The sequence below is a fragment of the Rattus norvegicus genome, chromosome 2 (genome assembly GCF_036323735.1).
Source record: "Rattus norvegicus strain BN/NHsdMcwi chromosome 2, GRCr8, whole genome shotgun sequence".
NCBI lineage: Eukaryota > Metazoa > Chordata > Mammalia > Rodentia > Muridae > Rattus > Rattus norvegicus.
This window is the reverse complement of record NC_086020.1, coordinates 213,722,132-213,740,505: the sequence shown is the minus strand read 5'-3', so window position 1 is coordinate 213,740,505 and position 18,374 is coordinate 213,722,132. Positions and strand designations below refer to the sequence as shown.

At 41.9% G+C, this 18,374-nt stretch overlaps 1 protein-coding gene and 1 long non-coding RNA gene across 12 annotated transcripts in view; one reads left to right on the top strand and one right to left on the bottom strand.

Annotated features, from left to right (window-relative positions):
- The first annotated feature begins 112 nt into the window (after window positions 1-112).
- Window positions 113-18,374, top strand: part of LOC102550474 (uncharacterized) — a 28,169-nt gene continuing 9,907 nt past the window's right edge. Inside the window, exons 1-3 of one of the 11 annotated variants that reach the window (XR_010064423.1) lie at window positions 113-8,058; window positions 8,439-8,527; window positions 17,755-17,887. This is a non-coding gene — a long non-coding RNA (uncharacterized LOC102550474). Of the gene's footprint in view, window positions 8,649-9,900; window positions 10,097-17,754; window positions 17,888-18,374 lie in introns of those variants that run through there. The other 10 variants (XR_010064422.1, XR_010064418.1, XR_005501286.2 and 7 more) reach the window with 10 other exon arrangements.
- Window positions 11,820-15,877, bottom strand: Fabp2 (fatty acid binding protein 2). The gene is given in 4 exon segments (NM_013068.1): window positions 11,820-12,023; window positions 12,445-12,552; window positions 14,369-14,541; window positions 15,799-15,877. Coding segments are annotated over 4 exon segments (399 nt in total). The 5' UTR covers window positions 15,866-15,877; the 3' UTR covers window positions 11,820-11,972.

The window sequence follows — 18,374 nt, the reverse complement described above, 5'->3', positions numbered from 1 at the left end:
CGCCGCTCCGCCCCCTGGACCGCGCGCAGGCGTCCTCCCTTTCTAGGAACTCCCCGCACGCTGTGTTCCGCATCGCCGGGAACGCGCAGACTCCGCTGGTCCGGCTGCTGAACTTGGCGCAGGCGCCTTCCCCGCCTTCCCGATCGCACGCATGCGCTCTGTACCCGCCGCATGCTTCCTGGTGGCGTGGTGGGTGGCGTGTTCGTCGGTTGCTTCTGTGGTACAGGTTCGCTGCCTCACGTAGCGCACATCGCCTTGCACAGCGCACAACTGGTTCTACCGGTTTCTGGGACGAAAACTGTCTCAACCCCTTTTCTCTGGGTTGATGCCAGAACTTTAGGAACAGCCTCAAAGGATTCCAGTCTTGACCACCCACAAAAGTAGTCTTTTGTAAACACGAGCATGTGTGGGGATTTAAAAAAACAAAACAAAACTGGATCCTGAGATTCTCCGATATTAACTTTGGAGATGATAACATTGTGTGGCAATGTAAAAAGGTTGGCAGTCCCCTTAGGATCATCTCTAACACCTGTAGTAAGCCTTTTAGTTGCATGTTTGGGAAGTTTGGGTGATTTTGTACAGACTTGGGCGGTTTGCTCTTAAGTTTTGAAACGGTTTTGATGAGTTGCGCGTTGTAAGGGTCTATGATTTGCTGAAGCATGATACCCCGGACTCAAATAGTATGTAAGCGCAAAGAGTGTTTTATATTGCATGCTTGGGTCTCCTATTACCAAGATAGAGAGACAATCAAATATGCTCGCAGTCCTGATTTACAGCACGTTAGGGGAATTCTAGGTTAGATGGGCTTTGCCTTACTCTATCGCTAGGCATTCCAGAACCATTACCTTGGCGTGTTGGCTGCAAACAATTGCTGAGGATTCCGGAGATAGTTGGCCTTACCTTGCTCTCTTCTGAAACTACTGTGTCAGGGTGTGAGGGCTGAAACTGTTGTTGACCCATTTTCCTTGCTTCAGGCCAGGTATCAGGTCAGTTTCTGATGGCAGGGCACTTTCTGGCTAGCTGCTTGAAGCCTGCAGATTTTAGGCCTAATCTGAACTGACAATTTGAAGCCTGTCATGGAGTTAACCTCTCTCATCAATGTCACAATTACAATCGTGAATTTTCAGAAGGATCAGATCGGTTAAAGTGTGAAATTTACATAGGTATTTTGTGGGAGTATTTTTAATAAGACTCTCAACTCTGTGTCAAAACATCCCATAATAGATTAAAAACCCCTTGGAGTCTATTAACTTAGCCCACTAACTTTTACCAACCAAATAGCCCAGATAGTGTCTTGGGCCTGTAGATAAGCTTCTTTCTCCCTTCCCGAACCTGCCTGTCTAATGTACCCACCAATATATTTTGGACTTGCCTTGATTTATGCTTTTTTTTTGTTCTGTAAAATGATTTTTAAAAACTTTATGAAACTGTTTCCACCTGGGAATCTGAATTGAAGGTAACCTATATATCTGTGTTCTGTGGCCATTCAGGGTGATTCCAGGATAAACTGTCTCTTTTTTCCTTTATGATGAGAGCTATAGTTTTTGCATAGACAACACAAAGGTTGGTTCTGGATTTAGAAAACTGGGCAAAACTGACAAATTAAGGTTACTAAAATAACCATAAAGTGAACTTCAAATTCAATATCTTAATACTATCAGTGTGCCACTAACTGGGCTTCACGTCGCTAGTAGGACATACAGACAAAGACAGCGTGCATCTCCAAAGGAAAATTCTGTATCCTTTGCCTTGTAGATTGTGAGAATGAGAGTCATTACCTGGGAATTAGTCACACTGTGTGTTGAGCTTCAGGGATCTCCACACAAATAACTCAGACTCCTGTCTCAGTTAAGCAAGAATAGTTTATTGAATGCACACCCCAAGACCGATTGATCAGGGTCGAAGCCCAGGCTCTGGAACTAAGACTGGACCTTGAACCTATAAGGGCCAGCTTATAAAGGAAAACCACAGTGACCACACACACAGCCTGGCAGGGAGGTTGGCTCTGAGTCAAGCTAGTCTGCCTAGCTAGACAGAGCAGTTCTAACTGACTGACTTACATTCTGATTGGTCTTAAGTGGACCTTATGGTTGTGGGATTTCTTAAGCTTAACACATCTAAGAAAATACAGAAAGTAACATGGTGTGTGGGCAGCATGACCCTGCTGTGAGCCAAGATATTTTTCTGCCTCACTAACTGGCAGGCGTGGAACAAAATGTCTACAGCTCTGCTGGGAGAGAAGGCTTCAACAATGTACCGGAGACAGATTATCTCACATTCATGGGCTAGAAGTGACCTGCTTTTAATTAATATTTAGTGTTTACAATCCTTTAAAAAAATTAAATGAACTGCTGATTCTTCCAGAGGTAGATCATGCATCCACCGGCAAGGTAAGACCACTTTCTAATTATTGACATAGGACTGATAAAACTTGAATTTATTAAAATAGAAGTAGCCTGACATAAGGTGAAAAAATTTTGAAGTGTTTCCAAGTACCCCTGGTACTGAACTGAGTTTGATGCCTGTGTGGGTGTTGGTTTTCTTGATCTATCCAGGAAGGAAGGGCTCTCCTGGGCACGAGGTGAGGGACGTCCACGTGCAAGTATTGTTCCTCTGGGGACAGTAATTGCTGCAATTAGACAGGGTCGTTTATGTCAAATTCAGTTGAAGGATCCTTCACCCCTTCAGACTTAGCTGTGTTGGTTCTTGGCTACTCCACATAATGGAAGTGAATGGAGAGCATGTCGAGGAGGGAATGCTATGCCAACTGGTTAAAAGCTCGATTGAAAAAAAACAAGAAGAGATTTCTCTGTGTCCAAACTGAAAGATTTTTTAATGTTTTGTCTAGCATATTGGCTTGATTTGTGCCACTTTATTTTTATTTTTATTTTTACAAATTTGCTATGTTGTTAGGCTGGCCTAGAATTCCCTGTCCTCTTTAGGTAGTAACATAGGTTCAGACCCAAATGACTATGGGCGTTAACCCTGGGAGAAAGAGCATCCACTGAGCTTGCCAGAGGGAACAGTCCTTACCCAACACACAGAAAAATCAGCCACCTACAACAGTCAAAAAAAAAAGATCCACGTCTTTCTGAGAAAGCTTCCCTTCCCTTTTGAGCTGTGAAACTGGGAAACAGTAGATGGCTCTTAAAGATTCGTGGTTCCTTGAGTCTTCTCCAATCCTCTGGAGTGGGTTAGGAAGAAAAAAACCCCAACTTTCTCACCACTACCACAACTACTACTCTGTCTTTACAAAAGAATAGTCATTTGTTTGTTTGTTTATCTATTGTAGCCAGGGTACAGGCCAGACCACATGTATGGAGGTAAAAGACAACTTTGCGAAGTCGATTACGCTCTTCCACTTGTATGAGGAGCCTAGAGATTGAACTTGGGTTGCTTGCAAGGCAAACACGTTTACTGGCTAAACTGTCTCTCCAGCCCTACTCCACGTCTTGCCCAATCCCATATTCACAAGCCGCAAAACCTGGATCTCATGTCGTAGAACATGCACAAGACTTCTACCAGTAACTTGTCTAACCTTCCTGGCAAAGGGAATACATCCTTGCCTGGCTTGTATCCACTTTGTGTCTTCCCTGCAGAGTGCAGGCTGCCCTTTAGCAGGGAGTTGCCATTTTACCATCTTGGCACCATCTACAGTTCCTCAGACAACACCTTGAAAATAGAAGGCATTCAATATTTATTCGATTTTATTTTGTTATATCCTGTTAGGATTGCCTAAAGCAGTCCTAGTCAAACATACTTTTTACAAATCTCTTTTAAACATTATAGTGTAATAAATAATACCACAGGATCTGATGCAACTGATCTGTCAATCTTGGCAGGGGTACTTTCTGAGGTTTACTTAAGTACTAGTAGTTAATACATATTAATTCAGTCCTTCCCTTTACACAGCCCCTTTTGAATAATTCAGAGAATCAAACCTAGCATTCAGGCTTCTCAGCAAGCGTTTCCCACTGATTTACATCCTTAACCCTTAATTACTTTCCTTCTTTAGCTTTACTAATACTTTCTGACTACCTACAGTTTTGTCATTGTCTAGAAAGCCACAGAGGCAATAGTCACACGGTTAACTGAGAGCGCCGATTGAGCACATCAAAAACAGAGCTCTGAGATTCTTCATAATGGCTTGTGTATTTGGACTCCTAGGCAGAATCCTCTATCTGTGAGCAAGAAATGTAATCTCTTCCCTCTTTCTCCTTCCACATGTACACCATATAGACTGCTACCACAAGAACACAGTTTGCCCGCATTTAGAGTTCCACACATGATTATATTTCAAAATAAAGAAGGTGCCTTGGTAAGTTTTACAGTTTAGAAACAGTTACAGTATGGAAAAGCTAACCTAATGGGCACTGATAAGAAAGGTGCTGAAACTCACAGCCTGAATTCTCTTGATGCTAATCAGCTAAAGTATCAATGGATTGTTTATGAAGGACATTGGAGAGACAGTCACTATGAAGAGACACATACTATTCCATGAAGTTGCACGGTAGGTAGTCTTGTAAAACCACAAAACATTGACCTGACCTGGAGTAAGAAAATGAATGCCAAGATGATAATTAAACTATTAACTAGAACTGCACTTCTCATAAATATAAGAAATGTCAATATACTTACAGAAGTTATGTCTAGAAAATGGAATCACTCATGATTTGAGTCTCTGAACCTACGTATGTTCTCAGTGAAAATGCACTCACCACAAGTTGGTTTGGGTTCTTTGTTGTTGTTGGGGTTGTTTGTTTATTTGTTTGTTTTTTGGTTTTTTGGTTTTTGGTTTTGTTTGTTTTAGTCAGAAAATAAGCCAAAGTTATCTAAAACCAAATTAGTTCAGTATTTCTCGTATCAGATTTCCTGGCACTGGAGAGATAACAAACATCAGGGAGTTTTTAATGAATTTTAACACCTTTTCAGGCCAAACTGTGTGAGGTTCAGGGATTACCCAAGGGTAAATATGGAAGAAATGGCTGTGCAGAAGCCAGTATCAAGCCTCTGCTGGTAAAGTGTACATTCTTAATTTATATCTTAAACTACACCCTACCTACAGCAGGAAGAGGGAGAGGGCGTGGGTGTGTGAACCAAGGCTACAGTGAGGGAGCCAACAGAGACATGGGCAAATTATCCTATAGGAACAGCAAGCAAGCTGGAACTGGTCTGTTCTAGTAGATACAGCGTGTGTTACACTGTTTCGTTAAGTAGGGGCCATTATAATCTGTCTCCACACCTGGCTTTATGTAATACTGGGAAATAAAGCCAGCACTTCTTCAACACATGCAAGGATTCTAGAAGGCCTCTCTAGCCTTCTCTGATAAACACCTAAAGAAAGATATATGCCAGTCTTTTTCAAACTCGAAGAAGAAGAAGAAGAAGAAGAAGAAGAAGAAGAAGAAGAAGAAGAAGAAGAAGAAGAAGAAGAAGAAGAAGAAGAAGAAGAAGAAGCAGCAGCAGCAGCAGCAGCAGCAGCAGCAGCAGCAGCAGCAGCAGCAGCAGCAGCGAAGGAACCCTTTCTGTCTTGTTCTGTCAGACAGAGACTCTAACCAAGCTGGATAACGTCACAAAGAAAGCAGAGGTGCCTGGACATCCATGTTTAATAGCAGCTTTGTTCACAACATAGTGTCCACCAATAGATGAACAAAATGTGTAACAATATTAATATACAGTGAAAACCAGCCTCGAAGGATACTCTGTTGCATTACAGCTTAGATCACCACTAACGATATTAGGCCAAGTAATATAAGCCAGTAACAAAAGAGAAATACTGTATAACTCACTTATTTATAGTATCTAACTGAGTCATTTCACAAACAGTAAAGATAAGGAAGGGATAATCTTGTGTAATGGGTTTTGAATCACAGTTGTGCAAGATGAAAATGTACTGGAGATTGTTTCTTTATAGTGTGAGTGTGTTAGATAATGCTAAACTGTACGTTGGGAAACAAAATTAGCATGTGTATTGTGTGCTTCTACCACACTGAAATAGGCATTACCCAGTCTCAGGAATTATCTATTATTATTGGTGTGTGTGTGTGTGTGCGTGTGTGTGTGTGTGTGTGTGTGTGCGCGCGTGCATGCGTGTGCAGAAAACACTACATGCTCACATTTCAAGGTGCATGTGCAGAGATCAGAGAGAGGACAACTTTTGGGAAGTAGCTCTTCCCAAAAGCTCTTCTCTCCATGAGCTCCAGAAATTGAACCTAGACTGTGAGATTTGCAAAGCTTCAAACATCCTGCCCTATTCTTTTAGGCAGTCGTGAGTGCTTTATTAACTGGGACTGTCAGGAGTCCATTCACTCTGGTATTTATGTCATAATAGCATTCCTTATTAGCGCAAAAGGTGAAGTTGGAGGGTGCTGATAAAGAGAGAGTGGGAAAGCTTGGGCGGCATGGGGACTTGGGAGGTGGATGACCACACACCCTCTAGCCCTATGCTCCAACTTCGAGTGCTAGACGTGGTTATCAACATGGAAGCAGGAGGCTGAGGACCCGTGGCTGGATCTCAGGGAGGCCATCTACCTGCTTTAGGATCAGATTGAAGCAGACCAGACTGACTGCTGCTTCTGGGAACATCTATGGCTGTTTTGAGAAATGCCTTTCATTTACTGCCTGAAAGCGTGGGTAGACCAGAAGAGCTTAAGCACTGCTGGGTTGGATTCAGAATGAGCCGGCAAACCTTGACCTAAGTACACAGAACGGAGTTCTGAATCGGGGGTTTCATGTGAGAGGAAACAAAGTTTTTATATTAGAAGTAAGTTACAAACCAAGTGTGGTGACTCGTGCCTGTAATCCCAGCAACTCAGGGGGCTAAGGCAGGAGGATTGCTGTGGGTCTGAGGCAAGGCTAGCTAGTGAATCTACACATTTGGAGGATCCTTAGAATCTAAAAGAAAAACAACAAACGCACTTCTGTCTTCTGCCCAGTGTTTTGGGTGGTCTAAGAGGACAGTGTGCTCACTTAAGTTGGAGCACTATATCTCTGTTTTTAAGGTTGGAAAGATGTTTCTTGCTCTGGGAGGGGGAGGGGGAGGTGGAGAGGGAAAGAGAGAGAGAGAGAGAGAGAGAGAGAGAGAGAGAGAGAGAGAGAAGAAATGGACTTTAAATGAGTGTGTAGACATGGATATAGGTTTCTTATTTATCCATGAGAAGAGCTGTAAAATTGCTTCATAATTTCCATGGAACCTAGGTAGTTGTCCAAACAGTTTTCTTTTCATAAAGTGATCCTTATTGGGGATGAAGGGTCCTCTATCGAGAGCCATTTTGCTGCTTCTGTGAAAGTCTACCTGTCAGGCAGAGTCAAGACGGGTCAGGGTCCGCTGGAAGATTTCCTGGCCTTGTGAGGCATGGAACCATAGAGGAGGTGCACTTGAGGCTCAAGGTGAGTGTACATGGCAACAGTTGCTTCTGCTAGCTTGTGGCTTTTTTTCCCTCAGTACTGTGGAGTATAAAAAAGCTATGCAAAATCAACTTGGAGCCGCTTCAGTATTTACTGTCAGCCCTCCCCAATCTCTCTCCCTCTTCTTTCTGCCTCTCCTATCTTTAGTCCTTGCTCCCCTCTCAGGTACTGTTTGACTTGTGTCAGCCAACTCCAGCACAGTCCTCCCTAGAAGACTGAGTCCCAGTCAGGTTTCTATTGCTGTGATAATGACCATGATCTTGCTCTTCTTGCTTGTTCAAACTGCCTTCTTGTATCCTCAGGACCACCCGCTCAGAGGTGGCGGAGCTGATGCCCCGCACCCAACACACATCAATCTTCTGTCAAGAAAATGCTTCCATTGGCATGCACAGGACCTGTGCGTGCTGTCATAACCACAACAGGCTCCTATGTGCAGCTGCCCAGTTGTATCTGGGGACGACTGTTTCCTTGTATTCATCCACTGGCCTCCGGTTCTCACAGCTCCCCAAAGCCTCTTCTGCAGTGATCTGTGCACCTTGGGAAGAGAGTGTAGAGTGTAGACCATTCATCCGGGGCCGAGCATCCAGCGCCCTTGCTCTCTGCACGTGGCCAGCCTGCTCATCGCTGTCACTGCATACTTTTCTGATGAAGGTTGAGGGATCCATTAATCTGTGTCTCCTGGCCGTGTGGGTAGTAGAGCTATTTGGTTTTGAGACAGGGTAGGAGAAGTGAAATGGCAGAGAGCAGGGAATGAGCTATTCTCAATCTGCTCTGTATGACACCAGTAGAGGGTCTGACAGGAAGAGCACAGGGCTTGGAGTCATGGACTCAGGGAAATTTTGAAATTTTGCTCATTGCACTGGGTGAGGACCTAGGCTCTATAAAATATGAATAGCTCAATTAATACTGCCTTGTGAGTTGGGGGTTGAGAGGTGTATAGTAGAAACAGTTCTATGAAACAAACAAGTCTCTTCATTTCTTTTTTTTTTTCATTTCTTCTTTTAAAAGAAGTATTTTATCTTATGTCATAGGTCAGAACAAATCCCAGCATGGAGAGGAAGGTGGACACTAAGCCCCATCTCCAGGAGGAGCTGTTGGCATCTGATAGCCACTGAAGAATGTAGGTCGGTTTTAACAATGTACCTACCAGTTAAACCATCCTCCAGTGGAAGGCCGCACATCCAAGATATCGATAGCTCAGATCGAACTCTGCCTCTACCTCCCAAGTGCTGGGATTAAAGGTGTGCGTCACCACTGCCAGGCTTACTTTTGTTTTTAAGAGAGCAGAGTTGGATAGCTGTAGAAGAGGGTTGGGTCTGGGAGATGCGTACAGTTGAATATGGCCAAGCGTAATTGTACAAAAATTTCAAAGAACTAATAAAGGAAAAAAGATTTTCAGGCCACAGGTGGGGGAAAATAAACAAAACCCAAAGAGGTGAAAAAATTCCAGGTACAATAGAACAGATGCATGTATGAATTTGCAGATGATAGATAGCAGCATGCATAAGACTCCTGTAAGTTGAAGTCAGGTCCTGGCACTGAAAGGAGGACTGACCATGGGGTCCCACACGTAAGCAAGAGGGGAATTTATACTCACCAGCAAAGGGGAAAGTTCATACTTTTACTGGTTATAGTAATTGCACACCAAGGCTGGTTTCATGCCTAGGAGTAGTTGGCCAACATACAATAAACTCTGTGTGTGTGTGTGTGTGTGTGTGTGTGTGTGTGTGTGTGTGTGTGTGTGTGTGGTGTCTCCTTTGTGTTTTGTTTCATGTTTAAAAAGTATTTCTACTGATCTTTGCTTGTCTTGATTTTTGATTTTGTGGTTTTGAGGGGATGGAAGGGTTTAGTGGTTTTGGTTTTTTCTTTCTTTTTGTTTGAAAGAAAAAGCTGGGTAGATAGGGAGGTGAGGAGGATCTGGGAGGAGTTGAGAGAGGACAGAAACATGATCAGACTATATTTTATGAAAAACTTAGCTAAAAAATACAGGAAAAAAAGAGGTGAAAATCGATGTTCTGGAGCACACAAGGACAAACACTTTTCTGGGTTGGAGGATGGAACTGTGCTCATCCATTCTTCCTGCTCAGATAATTCGTTAAAGAGCTGCCTCACATTTATTCCCTTTGACATCTCTTCCAAAAATACTATTGCTACATTATCTAGAAGTGAAGCAAAGGGATGACGTCAATCGTGTGCTCCTTCATCTAAATGACGGTTTCTCTAAGTTCAGGATGAGGGTTGTTCTTTAACCCAAGGGACTTTGCAAGTGGGGTGTGAGTGTGTGTTTGTGTGTGTGTATGCGTGAGTGTGTGTGTGTGAGTGTGTGAGTGTGTGCGTGTGTGTAAGTTGATGTGGCCTTGAAACTGGGCTGACACTTGGGGAGAACTTGGAGCTTTCCATTCCGATTTCTACTAATCACCCACCTTCTCACAGTCCTAACAACTGGTTACCAAATAAAAATTTAAGTTCTTTCTTTAATTCTTTGTGGTCTAGAGACTCCCAGGGAGGCTTCTGTAACCGTGCATTCTAATGGGATCCTCAGTGGGGACCATGAACTGAGACACACTCTGCAACTGCTCCTTCTCATGACCACTGACTGGTCCATGTCTCCTGGTCTTTCTCAGCTACCATTGCCTTGTTCATTCTTCCATCCCTTTCATTTCTCCAATAAAACCAATTTGCACCAGCATCCTGAATGTTGATCTCTGGGCTCAAGCAAAGCCAGGTACACAACCCTGTGAGTTAGCAAACATGGTGTCACTATCCACTTTCAAAAGATAGTAATGCTACGTTAGGTGTTCTGATTCAAAACTAAGATAAACCTGAATAAAGTAGCAATGCTGTTTCTGTTTAGGAAATGAAAACGGTTTTAGGGAATTGCTCCTGCAGAACGAAAGATGAGCCTTTGTATTAGTTTTGCTTGTATAAAGCCTGGAGCCGTGCAAACATTCAATACCATTTTAAGCTTTAGTGCATGCGGTAGATGTCTTGCAGCAGACCCTGAAACATACATGGAAAGAGTCCATGTCCTTGCCCAGTAGAGGGCGCTCCTGTACTATAACCAAAGCAAGCTGATATCAGCCTAAGGGAAAGACCATCTCATAATTGAAGCATCTGCCCTGCCTCCCACTCCTCACAAAACTACTCTAGCCTCCATTCTGTATCATGCAACTATCTTACCTACACACTTAGGCTTGAAGTGCCCATTAATGTCTTGCTGGCATTGTCTGGCCATTCTTTTGAAAATACCTTTTTGTACTTATGAACAATCCGTTCATAGAGATGGAAGTGGAGACATTCACAGGGCGCTGACTGAGTCACTCTGGGTGGATGTGTGCTGAACAAGCGTGAGGACCTCAGTTTGGTCCCTAGCACCCACATAAAACACGAACATAGTGGTGTGCCTCTGTAACCCCAATACTGAGGGGGCGGTAGATATAGGAGCAGGGGTCCCCAGAGTTTACTGACTGGTGAGCTCCAGATTCAGCTAAAGAACCTGTCCCCTCAAATATGATGAAGAACAATAGAAAAAATACTCAATATCAACTTGGGGCCTCCATACATACCCAGGCACACATGTGTACAAGTATTCCCACATTACATCATAAACATGTACACATGCACACACCGACACACATACACACACCGACACACAACGAAAGGAAGGAAGATAGAGAAAATACAATGGTTCTATGTAATCGAGAGTCTTAAAAAAAAGTAACAATAAGGCATAGGGTTAAACAAACATAGGGTCTTTCTGAGCCAAAACCTGCTGTGAGCCCATGAAACCAGCCAAATTCAGGAAGGAAGTGATATTTCCCCTCCCCCTCCACGTTCTCTATCCTTCCAGCACTCTCCCCACATCGTATCCCGAATGGCTGATGAAGAAAGGGGAGTAACTGTTATTCAGACACCATATTATATTGCATAATGTAAATATATTATAGTATGAAAGGAGCTGAGAAATCCAGTCTAATTGCCTCATTTTAGAGAGATGAAGTTCACACTAGTTATGTGTAAGCCTGGACCAGATTAAAGAGGTCTCATCTGCCAGGGTGAGGCACTCACTCAGACCCATGCAGAAAGAAAGAATTAAGAGTTTCTCACTCTCCTCAGAGTGAAAAACTACATTTTGGTCCATTCTCTCTACGAGAAAAGGACACACTCTTTTATTACATTCATTGAGGACCAGCTATATTCAAGGGACCACTCAAGATGCTTTATGTGATTGGTATATCAATTAAAAAATGTTCAGAAAAATCACAACTCAGTACATACACTATTTAACAGTCATCAGTGCATATGCCACACAACTCTTCCTGAGGAAACACTACATACAAAGCAATGTGGGAATAGGATTTATTTTTTTAAAAGACTAGTTAATGTATATCATAAGGATCCTAAAACAAACAAAGTCCTAATCAACTTTTACTTCTTTGGCTCTGACAAGGCTTGGAAGCAGTGCTCATGACACAATGAGTGAGCCTGCATTATCAGCGAGATGGAGAAAGGAATCCGACACCAGGCTAGCCCTTCTGCATTGCGCCAGGCTCCAAGAAGCTGGCCTATTCCTTCTTAAAGATCCGCTTGGCCTCCACTCCTTCATATGTGTAGGTCTGAAAGATGTTGACAGACATAAAAGGATGTGCCGTTACGATAAAATCTCAAAGTCATAAACAGTAATGTTAGAGCCTACCCTAGCATTTTCTTATGCCTGATAGCAGCATTCTCGGAAGATATAGACGGGAGCCATTAAATTAAATCTGTGGTTTAGGCATTTATGGTTTTTGTTAACGTAGGAATTGATGTATGTATATATATATATATATGTAAGCTCTTGAATAAATAATACCATATATATATGTCTTGTAATATATACATATACATTACACATAAGTACACACACATATATATGCATGTGTATGTGTATATATGTATATATACAAATATACAATATATATATTGACAAGATCAAAATTCTTACTCATAATCACGTTTGTCTTTGGAATATATTTATTAATGTTTCTTACAACTTACCTGGATTAGTTCGTTACCAGAAATCTCTCGGACAGCAATCAGCTCCTTTCCATTGTCTACACGTTTGAATTTTCCAACAAGTTTATTTCCCTCCATGGTCCAGGTCCCCTGTGTCACAGTAATAAAGCAGCATTTATTATAGTCTTAGATGTATCTAACATGAATTCCAGTTTTACAACCCACATTCATTACAGTGACCCTATGGCTGGTATGAAGCAATGCGTTACCTCCATTTACATCTATGGAGACAGTGAAATGACAGCAATTCCCCAAAACTCAGAAAGAGCGCTGTACATGAGCTATGGGACTCAAGGCTCTGTGGCAACCGTTAAGCCACCTGAGGATAAATGCTATACACTGATGAATATCGATCATCATTAGCGATAAAGTACTCAACACTTACACCATCAGGGCAGGGCGGAAGAGATTGCTCTGCTGGTAAGAAAACTTGCTAAACAAGCCTGAGGACCTGACCTCAAACCCTGAAATCCAACATAAAAAGGAGGGATCACATATACCTGACACCAGTGCTGTGGAGGACAGAGATGGCATCAATGAGGTTTATGGTCACCAGGCTGCCTCCGGGTTCAAGAGTTATACCCTTCTCCCTGTGCACCTACCACATACACACACACACCACACACACACAAACACATACACACACACACACATACAAACACACACACATACACACCACACAAACACACATACACACTACACACCACACATACACACCACACACACACACCACACACAAACACACATATACACCACACACATAAACACACACATATACACACACACATACCACACACACAAACACACATAAACATACACATACACACATGCCACACACACACCACACACACACAAACACACATACACACCACACACATACACACACAAACACATGTACACACACACACATACACACTACACACCACACATATACACCACACACACACACCACACACACACAAACACACATATACACCACACACATAAACACACACATACACACACACACAAACACACATACACATACACACACACACCACACACACACAAACACACATACACATATACACACACAAACACACATACACACCACACACATACACACCACACACACAAACACACACACGTACACACCACACACACATAAACACACATACACACCACACACACCACCACACACACACACACACACACACACACCCCAAGGCTAAAAAACATTTTGAAAAATTAGTTGAAAAGCTTATCTCCTAAATTTTTTTTATCTTTTCCGTTGAAAGAGCCATACTTAATGACCTATGATACATTAGCCTTTCACATGTGGCTACTCGTTTATTCATCATTAATTGTTTAATAGTCGTTTTATCAGCTGAGATCTCATGTAGCCCAAGCTAGCCTCACACTTAGTCTGCATCTGAGGACAAGCTTGACTTTATGAACTCCAGTTCCCAAGTCCTGGGATCTCAGGCCTTGCGACCATGGCCAGTTTTATACACTGCTGGGGTTTGTGCTTGCCGTAGTCTCCTGATTCACCTACACTCCCCACCTTTATTGTTCAAGTGCATTTACAAAGCGGTTATTAAGTTTGAATATCATGAACGCTAAAAGCTTGTGGGCCACCTGCATGTAGAGTTGAAAATATAGAACTTCACATTTCCTTGAGACTGTCCCTACACTCAGTCAATCTGAGAGGGTTGATCTGAGTCTTATTATTCAGTATAGCTTTTTCACAGACACATACATAGTGAAGTACTATATTAAACATTTTGTCAATGTGCATAATATAAGATATTTGCGGCCTTTTCAGTAAATGAAGAAGGTTTGCATTAGCTGCTCTTTCCATGAGATAAACCATTTTGTATTGGTAAAAAAAAAAAATCAAAATGTTCTGCCTATGAAAATGTCTTACAGTGAGTTCTGTTCCATCTGCTAGACTATAGGCAAAGTCGACGCCGAGTTCAAACACAACATCAATGTTTCGGAAGTTGCTTGATTCTTTGACTGTGAATTTATTTCCTTCCTGTGTGATCGTCAGTTTCAGGTTGTCATGAGCTCCAAGCTTCCTCTTCACCACATTAATGCCTGCAAAGGAGAGAGATGGAGGGAGCGTGAGATTAGAATGTCACCCAAAGGGTTTCTCTTCCCAAGTTCTGTTTCCATTTGCTCATCTTTATTTTGTGGGTGTGGAAGAAAAAGCAAATAGTGTCATGTATGCAAACAGCACCAACAGGCTTCTAGAGAAAAAGGGAGAAGCACTGGCAGATCCAGGGAAGGTTCAAGCTGCTTTTCCAAAGTAAGAAAATGTAAATGAAGCCACAAACGGTAGCACCTCAGCCCTGGATAGCATGAACGAGATTAGCCGACCTTTCGCTTCCATGATCAGGCAAATTTCAGCAACGTCAAGTGAAGTATTAAGAGGCATATTGATATATTAAAGAGACACACGCTCAGGTTTGAGTATTTATTTCCAACACTACTTTGCTTTCAAAATTGCTTGTATTTATTTTGTTGTTGTTTGGAACCAGGTCTTAGTGTGTAACTCAGGCAGGCCCCAAACTTACTGCATAGCACAGGCTAGCCTATAACTCACAGTCCTCTCTTTTCACTCTTCAGGACTGTTGAGATCCCTGGCGTACACCATGGTTTGTTTGCCTCGTAATTCTATTGACTCTTTGTAGCATTCCTCATTGGCCTAATCCAGAAAAATTATAATGACATTTTATGATTAATTCATTATAATACGAAATTTTATAAACTTCAATTCACAATCCCTCAAGTGAAAGAGATAATTTATTCAGGCTTTATTTTGAGAAATGAAGCATGTTTGCCCAGTTTGTAGTGTAGGCTACCAGGATATTAGCAAATATGTATAATATTGTTAAATTACACCTCTGTGAAGAATATACCGCTTTTTATACTTATTCCTGAAGTTAGATAAGTCAGAGAAAAGAATTCCATATGATTTATTCAAGCTGAGTTTTGACAAAATTCTTTTCTTTATTAAAAGATCCTTGCTTTTTAAATCCCCTATAGGCTAGTGGTTTTTTTTTTAAGCTCTTGAAATTATCATAACTCACCATACTATTCTTTTTTAAATGAACACAAACATGTCAGTTTTTACACAATTATCAGGCAAGGGAAGAAACCACAGGTGGCTCTTCCTTGGTGTGTTTCAGAGAGCAGGGCTTGCCCTAGCGAAACAAGATATTCTTCCTAAAGCAGGAAGTGCAAATATGGGTTTCCTGGCTCTGAACAATCACGCCTAGAACCTTACCACATCCCAAGTCATTCAGTAACTACAGACAGGAGAAAGCAAATAGACAGGAAGCCAGCCCTTACCCATTTTCTCCATGAACTTTTCATAGTTCTCATTCCGGTCTACTTTCCAAGTGCCATCAAATGCCATGATGTCAGCTGTGTGTGCCTCTAGGAAAGCAGAGATTCGGTCCTGTCCACTAGAGAGAATTTATTCTATTTCTTATCTTCGAACCAATTCATACCATGATGTGGAAGTTCAAAGTTCAAGAGATAACCTGGCAGTTTTGCATGCCAGGCCCCTTTAGTTTCTCTTCTAGTGCTTTCTTTGAATCTATTGCTGAGATTCAACTGCATTCAAATTTGGTAACCATACCTACTCTGTCTCCGACTACAGCATGTAGGCATTTTTATTCCAAGAATTAGGGTCAAGTGTGATGGCTTCCACCTTTAATCCGAGCTCTCCAGAAGCAGAGGCAGACAATTCTAGCCTGCTGTAATAAGGAGTTCCACTCCAGCCAAAAGACAAACAACAAGAATGAATCAGGCGATAAACCAAACCAAACAGACAAACAACAACAAGAAGAAAAAACCCTCAAGATACTTTTCTATTTACAGGTTCAAAGTGCACACTCTACAGCAGGTGTAACTATGTAATTATGTAACTATGTATCATTTGTAAGAAACGTCAAACAACTGGGATGTGAGACTTATACCACGAATCTTTAACAGGAGTTGAACAAACTATACAAAAGTGCAATTGCAAAGTTAAAGTTTAAGTGATTATTGGAACTAAAAAATGTATTTTAATTTTTCTGTGTTCCTAAGGTTATTTTATTGATATCAAATCAATCTAAAATTTAGTATATAAACTATTTGCCCAAACATCTCTATTATCATATTCTGAAACAGTGTCATTATCCCCAAAAGAAACTGCATACATTTTAAGCAGTGGGTTTTCATTTTCTATTTTTTTTTTAAAGAATTTTTTACTTTATGTATGTGAGTACACCACCGCTGTCTTTGGACACACCAGAAGAGGGCATCAGATCCCATTACAGATGGTTGTGAGCCACCATGTGGTTGCTGGGAATTGAACTCAGGTCCTCTGGAAGAGCAGTCAGTGCTTTTAACTGCTGAGCCATCTCTCCAGCTCTCATTTTCTATTTTTAGACCATTAGGTTCCCATCCACTTTCTACCTCTATGGACATTTCATACAAATATAATTATATATCAGGTAGTCTTTTTATGTTTGAATCTTTTCACCGAATGTGTTTTCAGTATTTACATATCAGCTACCTCTTTATTTTTTTAAATGTTTTGTTCTTGACTAATGTGAGTAAATTATGCAAATTAAGGAATTCAGCATGACATTTCAATACAGGCATAATCAAATCCAGTTTCCCTCCCTCCCTCCCCCCACGCCGACCTCCAGCAACATACTCCAGTCAATGTTCGTATTTGAAGCTATGTTTTCTAATATGCCCTTTTGCATTGTACTTTGGATCAGCAGCGTTTTATAGAAATAACCCTGGTTCCTGGCCTACTTGTCTGATGCCCTAGGAATCATGAGATTTTTTTGCATCCTGAAGGGTGATAGATCACCAAGCAAAATCTCAAGAGGTAGCAATGTGGCTGTGTAGTGAGAATTCTGGTATTTGGGTTTCTTTTAAAAACAAAGACATACTATGGGGATGTGTTTTTACTTTGATCCACTAGTGTACGGGCCTGCTTCAGACTGTGATTCGATTCGTGCTGTAGCAGGGGTGTGATTTTGCCAACTGCAGATGGTTGCTGTCGGTCGGGTCTGTTAAGTAGTCATGTGAAAGAAGAAGCAAGAAGAGGAGGAGGAAAAAGAGGAGGAGCAGAAGAAATTATATATTCTGACCTCAAAGATCAAACATCCCAAGAAGTGCAACTCCCTAGTCATCAGAGTAGTGTAACACTAACATCAGCCCCTCTCTGACCCCTGACTTTATTGAAGGATCTCTTTCCTTTCCTTTCCTCTCTATCCTTTTTCCTCTCTTATCTCATGTTAGGGAATTGAAAGGATGAAAGAAAGAAGAACCCATGAAATAGCCCAAAACCAGCTACATGGCCGCCTCTCACAGAACTCTCCGAATCAGTGTTTACTATCCGCCATGTGAGGAGAGATCAAAAGCCAAATGCTAGGTATGCTATTTGATTTTTTTTCTCATTTTCTGCTTTTTCCACACTAGGTAGAATCAGAAACCATTGCCCAGTATGTGTGTTGGGGTAGGGGGAGGAGGCAGCGGGGCAAGAGAGAACAGCTGGAACCCACATCTGTCCCTTCCTTTGCTGCTGGCTCGGCTTATAGAGGCCTGGGCTGGAAGAGGGAAGAGTGGCAGCACAGAGAAGGAAGTCGTAATTGTTAACTAGTCTTAAGATGTCAGTTACTGAAAAGAGAGGTTTACTATGAATGATTGTGCTCAGAGAATGTCTTAACTCATGGGGGCAAAGAAGCTGGACTTTCTTTCTAGATCAGGGGAAGAAGATGCCATCTGAATACTACATTGGAGAACAGAATCACATGTGAGAATTTTGATGGTTGTCCATTGGGCATCTGTTTTTTGGTGAAGTTGTGCTATCACACCAAGTCTGTTTGCACCACGAGGAAGGGGAAAGAATACACCAGTGG